This window comes from Ursus arctos, unplaced genomic scaffold (genome assembly GCF_023065955.2).
Source record: "Ursus arctos isolate Adak ecotype North America unplaced genomic scaffold, UrsArc2.0 scaffold_1, whole genome shotgun sequence".
In the NCBI taxonomy this organism is placed as follows: Eukaryota; Metazoa; Chordata; class Mammalia; order Carnivora; family Ursidae; genus Ursus; species Ursus arctos.
The window spans coordinates 63,305,832-63,321,293 of NW_026622763.1; the positions used below are offsets into that span (position 1 = coordinate 63,305,832).

Here is a 15,462-nt window from a genome sequence, read left to right on the forward strand (position 1 = left end):
GCCACACAGTTCTAAAGTGAGCTCTAAGGGCAACCCTACACCAGATTTTAAAACAAGTTTGAAAGCAAGATCAAAGGTTACTCCTTTGCCTAAATTTAGAAAAAAATCACACATAGGACCTAGTGGTGCTAAGGTCAAAAGCAAGACCAAGTTAGGTCCTGGAGAGAAGACTCCAAAAGGCAGCCAGTCCAAGACTACCACTGGGCTGCCATACACACTATCAACAAAAGATGCCAAAAACTTACTGCAAATGAGATTGCCCACTTCGGAACTAAAAATGTATGCCAAGGATATAATAAGTAGTATCCTGGAAACAATTGTGAAAGAATTTGAAAAGGTGAAACAAACTAGAGCAATGATAAAGGTTAAAGCTTTGCCATCCGATCAAATCTTGGCAGCAAATAAAATAGTTAATACAGTTTTGCAAGGATTATATTCTACAAGTAACCACAATTTGGCTTATCCAACCAAATTCTCACATGTGGATCATCTCAAACTTACACAGGGGAATTTAGATGCAGAGTATCTTGCCAAACCACAAGCATGTTTTTACTTGGAAAATGTTTCTTCACAGCTCGAACAAATTTTTCCTAAAGAAGGTATATTTAAAAAAATGTTTGACAAATGGCAAGCAGAATCAAATGATATGGAAAATGAAAAGTGTAAGCTAATGATGATAGCTGAAAATGTTTTGACTGAAATTCCAATAAAAGCAAAAGAATTAGAATATTCTCTTTCACTTTTAAATTTGCCGCAACTTGAGGATTGTGAAAGCAGGTGCTATCATCATTTCAAAGGAGCTTCTACTAGAGTGGAAGATACCAAAGCACAAATTAGTATGTTTGGAAGGGAAATTGTTGAAATGCTATTTGAAAAATTACAGCTGTGTTTTTTGTCCCAGGTGCCCTCCCCAAATAGGAAAGAAACTGTAGCAAGTGGGAAAGAATATATTAGTACTAAAAGTAAATATGATTTGCCAATCAAGGACATCCTCAGCAGTGTACCAATATATAACACAAAGACAGTAGACCAAATTTCTTTGGGCTCCAGCAACCAAATTGTTCGAGAAATTGTTGAAAGGGTTTTAAATATTTTAGAGTCATATGTAGACTTGCAGTTTAAATATATCTCTAAATATGAGTTTTCTGAAATAGTGAAAATGCCTGTAGAAAACTTCTTCCCTCTCCAACAGAGACTATTAAGCAAAAAGATGTTGCCAAAATTACAACCACTGAAAAAGTTTTCTGACGAACCCAATTCAAATACTATTATTTCCAAGGAAAACATACAGAATACCCTTCTACAGATTCACTCATTCCATTCAGAATTACTTACATATGCTATTAATATTGTCAGTGACATGCTCAGTATAATTAAGAACAAGCTAGACAAAGAAATAAGCCAAGTGGAGCCATCTTCAATTAGCACATTGAAAGAGACCGTTATAGCAAGTGAGATCATTGGCACACTGATGGACCAGTGTACTCATATCAATAACCTTCCAAAGAAAAGTTTGTTCCAAGGAGCAGAAAATACCTATATTGTTAATCAGGTTGAATTAGCAACTAATATGAAAATGCCCACATCAAAGTTAAAGGAAGTTAGTTTTGCGAATAATCCTTCACAAACCAGTGTACCTGGTTTTGTGTGTTACTCGGAGGAAAATATGAAAAAAAAGTATAGGGCTTCATCAAACTTACCCTCACATGCCAGAACCTCTGAAGAAGATACAATTAAAAGCTCAGAGCCAATGGAAAGGCTTGATTCAGATAATATACCAACATGCTTTAAAAACAAAGTACAAGACTACAGTCCAAGGGAATCGAACTTTGGTCATTTTGACCAAAACATTCAAGGAAATAGCTCTCTCCCTGAAGGCAGTGTCTTACAGAAACTGTTTAAGAAAGCAAATGAGTCCACAGAAGCAGCATTAAAGCAAGCCATGTCATTCATAGAAATAGAAAAAGGTGAAAATCCAAGAGTATTTCATTATGAAACTCTAAAACCAGTTGAGTCAAGCCAAATTCAGACAACTGTCTCTCCACTCAAAATATGTTTAGCTGCAGAAAATATTGTCAATACTGTGCTGTCAAGCTATGGCTTTCCAAGTCAACCACACATTAATGAAAACATGGAAACAATGAAACCATTTTTCCTATCAAAGCAAAACCCTTTGTCTGTAATATCCGGAGGACAAAAGAATGAGGAGAAAAGTTTGCTTAGAATGTGGGATAAGAAAATAAACTGTATACCTGAAGAAGAAAATAAAAAACCCAAAGCCAGTGGGGAAGATTTTTCTTTATTGCAAAAATGGGAAAGTAAGAGATCCCCAAATGGAAAGGCTCTGAAGGAAGTTAAAGTCATTGCTTTTGCTGATCATGAACTGGGTCCAAAGGAAATTCATTTGGTAGCAAGACATATCACCACAACCGTGGTCACATATTTCAAGAATTTTGAAACTAGAGGTAAGCAAGAAATAACCTACTTTAAAAGTTGGCATAACTTAGAAAAAATAATCAGATATTTTTAAAGTTCTCCTATCCAGGGAGCTGAATTTACTGTTTTGTTTTGTTTTTGCTTTCTGAAAATAGCCTTGGAAATGGAGTATTTAATTACTTCTTAATATATCAGGATACAACACACACACACGCACGTGCGTGTGCGTGCGCACGCACACACACACACACGTTTAACATTCACATGGTTTGAATCTGAACAAGTCTGTTACTCAGTTTTCCATAACTGCAGATGAGAGAAAATAGCATCACTTTAAAGCAGAGGATTTTGGTTGAGTATGACATAGAAGCTCCAAAGAGTTTTTGAAGTTTTTATGCATGACTTCTTTATAATCATGCCAAATATACAGTTAATTGATTGAAGGTTCATGATTCATCTTTTCAAGGTGAACAGTTGAATTCTTTGCCATCATTAGTCACAATGTATAAGAACAGTGGTATTTGCTTTGTTTGTATTCCAGTATTCTTAAATTCCTTAAATCTTAAACATATCCTCACAAAGTTATTTTCACTCTTTTTCTAAGAGGTTGAATCATATGTAAGAGCCATTTTTTGTACATGAAAACCTGTTGATGATTGGCAATTTCATTATTGACAATATTCTAATAATGCTATAGTACCCCTGAATTGGATCAATAATTCCAGTTACCAGTAATCAGTTGCTATAATACCAGTTCAGATACATCATTTGCCAATCATTCAAACAGGAAAACGCATCCTACCAGTCCTACCCATCTTCATGGGAGGTTGTTTCTCATCCTTAAAACTGGCATTCTTTAAAGATGGATAGCTGTGTGTCTAAAATTTCAAGCTCATAAACAGATTTTCTCCAAACACAGCCTAACTAAACTTAGGAAGTTATAAAGAAAAACAAAACAAACAAGAGAAGATCCATGATTTCATCCCACTGGTATTCTTCTCCATAAAATCTATTCTCTATATTTGGACACGTTCAGAGCCTTCCAGTGATTCTGCTCCTGCTCCTTATTCCTTTTGGAATACTCTTTCCTCACTTTCTTCATCTCAACATAGCCAAAGCCTCCCTAGCAGTCAAAGCTCAGCTTAAAGCTTCTCATCTCCACAGTTTTGCCTGATTTCACATGCAGAGGTATAGCAGATAACTAAGTTTTGAGAAAGTGTTGAGAAAAAATAGTGTGTTTCTCTGGCTGCCACTGAAGAAGTTGGCCATCCCAGGTATGTATCTGATTTGCTGTAAATACTCTTTTGAATAGAAAAAAGAATAGAGTTGTGACAAACTAAAATCTAGGGGTTAAAGTACTACTGACACTGCAACCTATCCCTAACATTTCTGGAGTTTAGCACATTTTCATTTCAATCAAGTCATCATTGCAACACATCTCTGTAGCTCCCTAAAAGTAACAGAAGGATGCTTGGTGGCTCAGTTGGTTAAGTGTCCAGATCACGGTTCTGGCCAGGTCATGATCTCAGGGTCGTGGGATCAAGTCCCCCATTTGCTCTGTGCTCAGCATGGAGCCTTCTTGTCCCTTTCTCTCTGCTCCTCCCTGCCAAAACAAATAAATAAATTCTTTAAAAAAAAAAGTAATGGATAACCTAACATTAAATATTTTCACTAAAAATAAATTTTAAATAATTAAATGAGCTCTCTAGAGATCACTGCAGACAAGCTAAATTGTAACATTAAACTTGGAAATCATTTTTCTGCCATGATTTCCAGCTTCTTAGAACCCTTAACCCATCTAAGCAAGACAGATACCAGCACTTAACTGACAGACGAATTCTTCAGGGTTATTTTCTCAATTTTCTGGCCAAAATTAAGATTCCACAGGTGGAAAATAAGTATCTGAAGAAAACCTGATTTCTTTCTTGACTATGTTTTTCTTTTTCTTTAGTGAGATACTCCATAGGTGAAATTCATATGTAAGTAATTACCAGTATATTGAGTTTTACATATTTCTCTTAATGCGTACTAAAATTCGTAATTTTTTTTTCAGTTTCCAGTGAGGAGAAGGTGTCTATTATTTCTACATTGTCAAGGAAAAAATGTGAATCAAAACAGCCTCTAAGAAGTATCTACAATGATTCTTCACTTAATCAGTTTTGTGAACATCTCACTGAGTCTATTGTTTGCCATTTAACTTCAAGCATTTCTGGTAACACCAAAGATAGTAGAGAAAAAGAGGAAACACCAGAAAGCCAAAATGTAGGATTTAACAAGATTATTTCAATTGATTCTCAAATGTCTGAAAGCAGGTCAATTTCTATCGGGAAACTTGCTTTAAGTATTTCTGATATCATTACTGAAATCCTTTTTAACAGTAACATTATAGAGGTTAACGTTGCACAGCAAAGGTTTCCTTTAAAAACAAAGTACATTTATTGCCCAAGACCAGCTTCTGCTGACATTGATAATCTCTTTCAGGATCTCTTAACAGGAGTGATTCATGTAATGTCCAAAGAAATGGGAATAAACCATCATCTTGAAAGCAATGGAAGAAAAAAATCATTTTCCATGCTTAGAAGAAATAGTGTGACTATTTGCAATGAAACAAATACCATGGAAAGACAGAAAGGCTCCAGAGATTGGGAATCATCTAATTACCAAGTTGATCATCTCCTTCAAAAAAGTAAATTAAATTATCTGGCATGTAAGTTAGACAATCTGGTTAGTACCCTAAAAACTCGTGAATCCAAAGAAGTAGTCAATAAAGTTTTTAATATTGTTTTAGATTTATTTTTACCAGATGAACATCCAGGTGAGGCTATGAATTCTGATAAAAAAGGGGGAACATTTTTTTCATCCTCAAATGATCAGCAAAGTAATAGCATACTTGGAAATAACTTAGGCCTCACCCCCAAAGCAGTTTTTCTTCTCAATGTCGTATGTGAGAAACTTATCAGAACACTTTTGGAAAAATGCACAAATACTGTTTTTCTTGATAGTAGCCCTCTTTCCAATGAAATATCAGCAGAAGAATATCAACTTTTAAAAACACTGCAAAGTATAGAAGATGAAGAACTTGATTACTGTAAGGGAGCAATGGACTGTGAACAATTTCAAGGAGATTATATGTCAGACTTTTTAGAAAATCTGGCAGAAATGGATCAAGATTTATTATCATCAGACTCTATGCTTACTATTATTTCCCACAGCTTGGTTAAATCATTGATGAACAAACTATGTCACAGTGTACAACTCCCCCAAAGCCCACCTTTTGCAAACAAGCCTTTGAAGTACACAGGAAAAGAAATGCAGTCTAATTTCATAAATGCAAAAGGGCCAGAATTAACAGAATTAAGACAAGGTAAGGCCTTTTTAGAATTCATGAGTTACGATGGTAATGCTCTGACAGGATCCCTGAATAATCCCATTGGGGTTAGCTCCAAAATACAAGAACCATTTGGCAAGAAATGTTCAGTAAATTCCACTTCTGTGCCACCTCTGAAAAGACAGGGAACAAAGGATATGAATTCAATACCCATCCATAATAAGCTATATCCAGGAGATATAAATACAGGTGTGTACTCAGCCACATTTTTGGAGGAAATAATTTCAGAACTGTTTTTTAATCTCTCTACTTCACTGTGGGACAAGAACAAAAACTTCACTGAGGGCCGGCTCTATGAGATGAATACACTATTTGTCAACAATGTAGTTAATGAGTTTAATAACGCACAAGTCACTGTTTTACGGAATGTTGAAGAAAGGCTGTATTTTCCTCCAATCCATAAAGAAACTATTAGTAGAATTGTTGACTCAGTTTATTATGATGTTTTACAGCAATATAAATTGGAAGTGACCTGTGATGATAATCTAGCATGTGACAATACCTCAATAGCAGAACAAATAACTAACGGCATATTGTCAGAGATTTTAGACTACCAACTCCCATCTTGCTTCAGAGGAAAGCTCATACCAAACTCATATTACCCTCTCCAAGCTGAAATTATATTGCAGAAACTTCAAAATAACCTGAGAAAATTTACTTCCCAGTCTAGGTCTTCAACAGGCTACAGCACCATGTTGTCCCACTCATTTTTAGAAGATATCATCCGAAGACTTTTATCTCAACTTATTCCTTCACCCAACAAAGCTTCCCCTTTGGGAAACAAATATTGCATGAGTCCAGATTTCAATGAAATGTCTACCTGTATAATAAATAAGGTTATATCAGCCATTTCGAAACATAAAATTTGGTTTACTATATACGATAATCAATATCTATGCACTGGAAAAAACCTCCAGAAGATGGTGGATTCTGTTTATAGTAATATCATGCAAATGTCTGACTCTCTTGTTTCAATACAGAAAAATATAGTCAGCCAAAGCCCAATTATGATTGACCGAATAGCCAGTTTTATTATCCAAGAGATTATTGAAAATCATCTTCAACCATTTTTGTGCGGAGAAGGTTTACTTCGTCCAAAGACTCCACTGGATGCAGTATCAAATATGGTTAGGCAGGTTCTCAGTGAAGTCATAGAGTCACACAGACCCCAGACACCATCACCCTTAGGTATTTATCCTGATACATTCGTGGGGGAAATTGTTGCCAGACTTTTATCGAAGATTTTCAGTCCAAAGCATAACACTGAAATTGAACTAGAAAATATGACCCAAAAAATAGTAAATTCAATAAATAACCATTTTAACAAAGCTAAAATTCACTTTCTATATGATGACAAAGAACAATCTTACACCTCTGTAAATACAGATATTGTGGATGAACTTGTCACCTCAATTTATAGAAATGTTTTAAAACAGCACCGGCTAGACCCTGAAGTTGATAAAGAATCTGAAGACAGTGATATTTTTGTGGAAAATATTACCAATTTAATTGTAGCAGCTATTTCAGATTACCTTCTTCATCCACTCTTTTCTGGGGATTTGTCGTCACCTTCCCATTCTATTGCAATGGCTGAGAATATTGTTCAGGAGATTCTCAGTAACATCAGTAAATCTACCAAACCAAGTCAGAGTTTATCTCCATATAACACCTTGCTGCCATACACATTTTTAGAAGACATGATAAGAGTACTATTATCTAGAATCTTTCCTTCTGCATCTAGCAATGTTCCAGACAGAGAAACTCCAAAAGACAGATCAAGAGCGAATTTCAATGAAATTGCTTCAAAGATAATCAGTGATATTAGGATGAAAATTTCCCAACATGAAATTCGGTTTTCAAGAAATGAAGAAGAAACCAAGTTTGTTTATTCAGAAGATGATGTTCAGCATCTTGTTGATTCAGTATTCAAAAATATTTCACAAAACTCTGAGTCTCAAGAAACAGTTGAACAAAATATCACAAGCAGTAATGATATTCTTATTGATAGAATAGCAGGGTTGATCATTAAACATATCTGTAAACAACATCTTCAGCCATTTGTGGATGGAAAGTTATTAACTTCTTCATCATACACATATTTTGACGATGAGAGAAAGCAGTGGTTTTATGCCACTGTTTATTCCTCAACTTTTTTGGAAGATGTAGTCTCTGGGGTTTTAAGCAAAATATTCCACAGGGTGTTAGGCATTGTACAAACAAAATCAGTAAGAGATTCAGAAGATGAACTGTTTGATAAAGCTGAAAAACTCATATACTTGATAGCAGAGGAATTCTCAAAATTTAAAGTTAGCATTCTAGAAAATGCTGAGGAACAATTGTGTTTGCCTCCAGTGGAGAGAGATATAGTCAAGAACATTATTGACAAGGTGTACAGCAAACTTCTGCAAGAATATGAGATGGAAATAACACCTGATAAAGGTTTTCTGAATGACACAAAGATATTAGCTGCAAGGATAACCAAGATCATCCTTGCTGAAACTTTTGATTTCCAAATTCATCCAAACCTTATAGGAAAGCTTCCTTTTAAGTCACACTCCAAACTCAATACTAATGTTTTGATGAAGAGAGTTCAATGTAACATTACCAAATTAAGATTTCAAAGGCAGGCATCAACAATATATACTACCATGTTATCACATACTCATTTGGAAAAAATTGTCACTCAACTTATATCTCAGATGAGTCCACTGGCCTGCAGAACAGAATGCCCAGATACTTCAGAATCAGACCTAAGTAATACAGTCATAAAACTGATAAATGAAATTATGTCAATAATTTCAAAACATGCAATATGTATTATTAAACATGGAAATGAAAAACAAAGTATGATTTCAGAAAAAGATATCCAGTCTATGGTTGATTCCATTTATGCTGATCTTTCATATTCAAATCTATACCAATCTCTCACAAAAGATAAAAAAGGTATAAGTAACATACCTGTTTCAAAAATAGCAAGTTTTATAATAAAAGAAATCTTTAACCACCATCTTCAGTCATTTTTTTCTGGAGATAAAACTCTTGTTTCATCTGTGGTTGATCAAACATATAAACAGAAAGCAATAGATCCTAAACAAAGAGAGCTGTCTTTCATTGTGAACTCAGCTTTCTTTTTGGAGGAAGTAATTTCTGAGCTTTTATGTAAACTCCTTTATGCATTCTCACATAATTTATTGGCTGCTGAAAACAGTAAAGCCAAAATTACTAACATGGTTACAACATTAGTAAATTCAATTGTTCAGGAGTTTACCACATCAGAGATTTTAGTTGCAGATAACTTTGATGATGATATGCGTTTTTCTGAAGGATATAAAGAAATTGTTCAAAAAACAGTCAACCTTATTTATGAAAAAATTTTGGATGAATATAAATCTCTGATTCAGGTATACATGGCTATACAAAGTGACACTGTTTGTTTTGGAAGAAAAATATATCATTTGCTATTAGAGGAAATTTATGACTATCAGGTGCAATCATTAGTTTCAGGAGAATTAGTGTCGTCTTCCTATTCTTCCCCTCAAGCTGATAATATCATCAGAAATGTGCTCAATGCCATCACAAGTGATAGCCATACCTTGCCATCATGTATTACTGTGCTGCCTCGTTCTCTTTTGGAAGATATGATTTACAAGCTGCTAGTGCATATCTTCCCTTCACCTGACACTGAAACTGAACTAAAAGAGGAAGAAGTTACATCAGATTGTGAGTTTGTAGATGCAACTTCAAAGCTGACAGATGAAATTATCGAAGAAATTTCTGAACATGAGATCCGTCTTGCCACAGCAGAGGAGAATGCAGAAAGTATGCAATTAGAAATGATTGAGAATTTGGTTGACTCTATATGTAATAATATTTTGAAAAAATCTGAATTCCAAGCTGAAATACAGAAAGGTACAGACAAAAAAGGAGGCTCATTCCTCAGTAAAATAGCTGGATTCATCATGAAGGAAATCATGGATCATCATCTAGAGCCATTTTTACATAGTGAAGAATCATCTTCCAGTGACGTATCTGATTATGGGCATATGTCTGTACTTAGTAAACCTGGTAAAGAAAAGACACAGCCTGCTCTATATTCAGCTACATTTTTGGAAGATGTAATCGTTGACCTTGTTCATAAATTTTATTCTCTTCCAAGTATTACTGAAGATTCTAAGAAAAAAGAAATGCTAGAGCCAGACATTGTGGGCTTAGCTATAAAATTTGCAAACTCTCTGATAGGAGAATTTAGGAAAAGTAAAATTAAAGTTCTACCAAATGCTGAAGCAATGTTTTCTTTTCCACCAATTGATAAAGAAACAGTTGACAAGATATCCAATTTTGTATATGATCAGTTCATAGGAAAATATGGCTCTAGTGATATTCAGAAGGATGGTAAAAGTAACATTGTGACAGAAATGATTGCTGCTTTAGCTCAGAAGGCAATCTCTGCTTTCAAGATTCAACCACTTTTTTCAGGAGACTGGTCTTCCACCTTCTTTTCATTTCTAAATCCAGATAACATCACCCAAAGGGTTCAGCACCTACCACAGCAAACCTCTAAACAGATAAACAGATCCTTGAAAGGAAATGAACTTGCTTTACCAAAACAATCATATAAACACACTTCTGTAACCACAGGCCAGAATAATGTGTTGGATGCTTTGGAAATAGACAGTGGTGCAATAAGTAGAAAGAAAAGTTTCAAAACTGAAGAGACATCAATGAAAAAAGGTGACATCCAAGATCCAATAGTTACCTCTATAACTAGAATGATGAAAAGCAACATGATTAACATGTTATCAGGGCCAGCTGCAAGTGTGGCAAATGAAAAGAAAGAGACAGAAAATAAAATGGAAATTTCGATTAAAAAATATGAGAATGTATCCGGAGTTACTTCTCCAACTACTAGTATGAAAAGTAAAGATAGGCAGGAACCAGATTTGAGGGTGACTCTTAAAAATAATGAAATTGAGAAGAAAAGCATATCAGCTTCAAAAGATGAGAAGAGACAAGGTAATAAGGCACACACACAATCTCCAGTAGCTACTGATGTTACAGAATATAAAGAGGAAATACTTGAACCAAATTTTGAAATAAACAATGAAAAGAAGACTGACAAAACAAGAGAAAATACATTTAAAAAGGAAGACAAGCCCTTTCAGTTATCTTTGACATCCGAAGTGAGAAATACAGGGACCACAACAAAAAATGTTTTGAAACCAGTTATCCAAAAATCAAAAAGAGAGGATGGAAAAAACTCTCCATCTCAAACAGATATAAATGAGGAACAGTACTCAGATTATGAATATGTTCAAAATGTCATTGAAAACATTTATGACAATATTTTAGAAATATATCATTCTCCAGAATCAGCAGATTATTCAAAACCCCAAAGTCTCCCAAATGATACAACATCACATGTAATTCAAGAAGTTTGCCAAGATTTTACACAATCTGTTTCAACAAAGGATTCATCCCTCTCAATTAACAAAAATCTCCCAGTCAAAGAGAAAGAAGAAGAAGAGAAAGAGAGAAATACCATAAGAGAGAAAGAGAGAGAGAGAAAGAAAGAAAAAGAGAAAAAGAGTGAGAGAGGGAAAAAAACAGAAAAAGTGAAAAGTGAGGAAATTAAAAATGAACCTAGTAAATCAGACAGTCTTCACTACCAACCAAAAAGTAAACCTGGAATTGTTCCTGCTAAATTTTTAGAAGATGTTATCATCGAAATGGTTAACAAATTGCTCTTTTTTTCCTCATCAGAAGCACAAATATGTGATAGATGTCAAAATGTAAGTGATGATAAAAATCAAGCTGAACTTTATGAAGCAGCAATGAAACTTACGGACTCACTGTTGAAGGAATTTTCAGATGCTCAAATTAAGGTATTTAGGCCACACAAGGGAAATCAGTTTTTTCCATGTGTAGACAAGGTGTCATCAGTTCCTAAAGCATTTCCCAGGCATAAAGAATCAACTGCAGATGAAACATCATCCAACGTTAAGAAAATAACCGTGGATAAAATGCCACTTACGCATAAAATGACTGAAAAACTGTCATCAAATAAGATAACTTTCCTGGATAAAATAGAGGTCATTGACAAGACATTGGTCAACAAAGTTGTTCATTCTTCTGTGTGCGATATTTTGAAGGAATATAAATCTCAAGACTTGATTTGTAAGAATATAAAAAATAATGGGGAAAATTTAGCAAGAAGACTAACCAGTGCAGTGATAAATGAAATCTTTCAACATCAGCTTAATTTCATATTTTCTGATGAGGTTCCAGCATCAGCATGTTTGCCCCTGGAATCTAAGGATGTTGTTAGAAAGGTCCAAAAGGTGGCACAAACAGCCAGCAAAGAATGTCAAACATCATCACCATATACCATCATGCTGCCTCATGAATTTTTGGAAAATGTGATTTCTGCTCTTTTATTCAAAATTGTCTCAACAGTATACAATACTGAAGTAGAAACATCTGAATACAGTTGGTTCACAGAATTGGATTTCCTTCAAATGAAATTATTAAATACAGTTACAATAGCAATCTCCAAAGATAAAGATATGACCATACAATATGTGGAATCCTTACATCCCAACGATGATGAAATTATTCAATTAGTGACTCATTCTATTTATAATAATCTCTTGTCACAGTTTGGATCACAAGAGATAATACAAAATTGTGTAGCCAGCGGATGCAGAATCCTTTCAGAAACCATAGTTGACTTAGTCCTGAAAGAAGTGACTGGCAATCAATTGCAAAACTATTTTTCTGGAAAGCTAACTCCACATCAGTGTGCAGAAGTTGACAGTGTTGTTGAAAATATTCTTAAAGATGTTAGCCAAACTGCTGATGCTCCCCAGCCTCAACCATCACATGTCCATATACTGCCTTATAACGTTATAGAAGAAATTGCTGTGAAATTTTTATCAAAGCTTTTATCTGTGTTTCCAAAAGTGGATAAGGAAAGAACCAAATCTCTAGAAAATGACATGCAAAAAATAAGCTCAAAAATATTAAACTCAATGCAAGAATTTATTTCCAAAAGTAAGATTAAACTTGTACCACCAGCCAAGGAATTGCCTACTGTACCTTTAGCTAACAATGAAAGTATTGAAAAAGTAGTTAACTCTGTTTATGCCAGTGTTTTAAAGCACTCTGGCTCACACACAACTATATTTCAAGATTTAATGGGTAAGAGCAATGTTCTCTCTGATATAATAGGTCTTTTAATGGTGAAGGAAATTTCCAATTCTGAATTTCAATCTCAAGTAGAGGACAAAGTATCAAGTTCAGAATTAGCTCTGGAAGCTGTCAAAATTATGGAAAAAGTGGTCAAAATTGTTGATGAACTTAAGCCCCAGGAAAAGTCTTCATCCAAAAAAGGTTCTATGTTAGATGCCAGGTTTTTAGAGGAAGCACTGGCCTTGTTCTTGGCTAAAATAGTAAGGCTGCCAAGTGCCTCAAGCAAAGATGCAAAGAATTTATCAAAGCCCGAGTTAAATAAAATTGCATCTCAACTGACGAAATCTGTGACAGCTGAAATTTCCCAAAGTAATATTAATCTTGTTGCTAATCCTGAAGAGCACCTTTTAAATCCAGAAAGTGTAGAAATGATTTCTCAGGTTATTGATTCTGTTTATAGTAACGTACTACAACAATCTGGAACCCAGGAGGAACTTTATGATGATATAAAATGTACAAACACTGTTTTCCCTAGAAAAGTGGCTAGTTTAATTATTAATGGAGTTTCACATTTTCCATTAGATACAGTTAGCAGAAAGAATTCAAATGCTAATCTCTTTGGAAATCTAGATGTTAATAGAATTATTCAAAAGACCCAAAAGCATGCTGCTATTAATACAATGTATGAGTTAGAGGAAGACGAGCCATATCAAGATTCAACTGGAAATTTTCCAATTAAAATAGTTCCTCATTTTGGGAATAAAGCAATCAAAATAGATCCAGAAATTATCTCAGACCACTTAGCAGTAATTTCTGTAAAAACTCAACCTCTTGAGAAACTCAAGATGGAGTGTTTAAGAAAAACCGGACATAGCATAACGGAACTGAGAAAAGCATCAATAAATGGGAGAAGCTACTCTTTACCAGACACATCTAATGTAGAAAAGATAAAGAGAGAAAGACGTATCTCATTGAATAAGTTGGGACGACTGGATGTAAAACCCTTTGAGGTAAGTGCAAAAACAATAGCAAACACATAAGTGAATAGTGAGATATGGTTGTTCTGTGATTCCCTTCCTCTAACAGGTATATGGGAATGCATTGTTATTGTTATTGTCAAGCCCAATAGGAGAACTGGTTGCATGAGTTCATCCATACAGCCATATAATTTACTGGGACTTGCCATATCAGCTTGGGGGCTCACTCTAAAGGTCTCAGGCTAGTTTTCTTATGAAAATCAGTTTAAACTGGCATTTTTTTAAAGAACAGAAATACAGAGACATACCCTTAACAGTAAAATAAGGCCGAATGAAATTATTATCTTTGATTGCAAATTCAGAAGAAACACAACCTCATATAGTTCCCGTAGTTCTTTATTATGGATATTGAAAACAGTTTTAAAAAGGCCAGTTAATAGAATATCGGGATATGTGAGGTTTCAAAAACTATCTAAAATAGTTTAATTTCTCAAATTTATAGCTCTACCACAGTAGTACTCTTTTTACTTTTAGCAACATTCATTAATAAACATTACACTACAAATGCTAGATTATACTGGTTTCTTATTTATTTCATTTCAATTATATTAGCCTTCCTCAAATTCTTCTATGACCTCAGTAAGTGCCCAGTTTCCTCTTCTATCCATATTCTAGACCCAGCTGCCCTAATGTTGCCATTTTGATGAACCAATTTCCTCTTGCTATGGACCTAGCTCTGCCCTAAAGCTCCATAGTAGGTCCCCAAATATATTTAATTAATTAGGACTTTAAAATGTCAAAACTATGTCCTTTTTCCCTGGAAACTATACCACTGAGGACAAAGGGATTGTCTGGCCTATACATTTACACCGACCTATAGATTTTGATTTTTGTCAAATCCCCTTGTACTGATGGTGTTCACTCATTAGAAGACTGAGTGTATTTAGGGAAATAATCTATGGCCTGGGGCAAAGTTTTATAGAACCATTCTCTCTGGAGCATAAACTTGAATTGAATTTTTTTCTAATACTGTTCAGCAACACACTGAACTAAGTCTTAGGGCTGGTAAATACGTTACTTAGTGCTTTATGTTTCCATACTCAAATACCGAGATCATCATGAGCTGAGGCATAATTTAATCTCCTTTGCCCTAAACTTTTCAGATCAAAGGACGGTCCCTTTTACCCCTAAGATTTGCTCTTCTATATGTGTTCTCATGTATTAGCATATTACTTAGTAATCTTCGTTTATATACAAGTAATCCCTTGAGGGTAAAATCTGTGGGAATAGACTATAGAATAACATTACTCAAAATTAGCTTTTAATTATCTGTAGAACTGTCTGTCACAAATCTTACTCTTAGTCATTGCCTCTCTTTATTTAAGTCATTTATAGACCGCACAAAGCAGGAAAGAGAATATTTAATAAACCAAACAATTCCTTGTGTCTTTTTAAGGGAAAGAAAAGCCATTC

General features: G+C 34.6%; 1 protein-coding gene across 1 annotated transcript in view; it reads left to right on the forward strand.

Moving 5' to 3' along the window:
• The window catches only part of FSIP2 (fibrous sheath interacting protein 2), a 93,593-nt gene that overhangs the window by 48,956 nt on the left and 29,175 nt on the right, over positions 1 to 15,462 (forward strand). Inside the window, exons 14-16 of the mRNA XM_026489544.3 lie at positions 10 to 2,465; positions 4,490 to 11,370; positions 11,446 to 14,022. Of these exons, the coding sequence (XP_026345329.3) occupies positions 10 to 2,465; positions 4,490 to 11,370; positions 11,446 to 14,022 (11,914 nt within the window). The remainder of the gene's footprint in view (positions 1 to 9; positions 2,466 to 4,489; positions 11,371 to 11,445; positions 14,023 to 15,462) is intronic.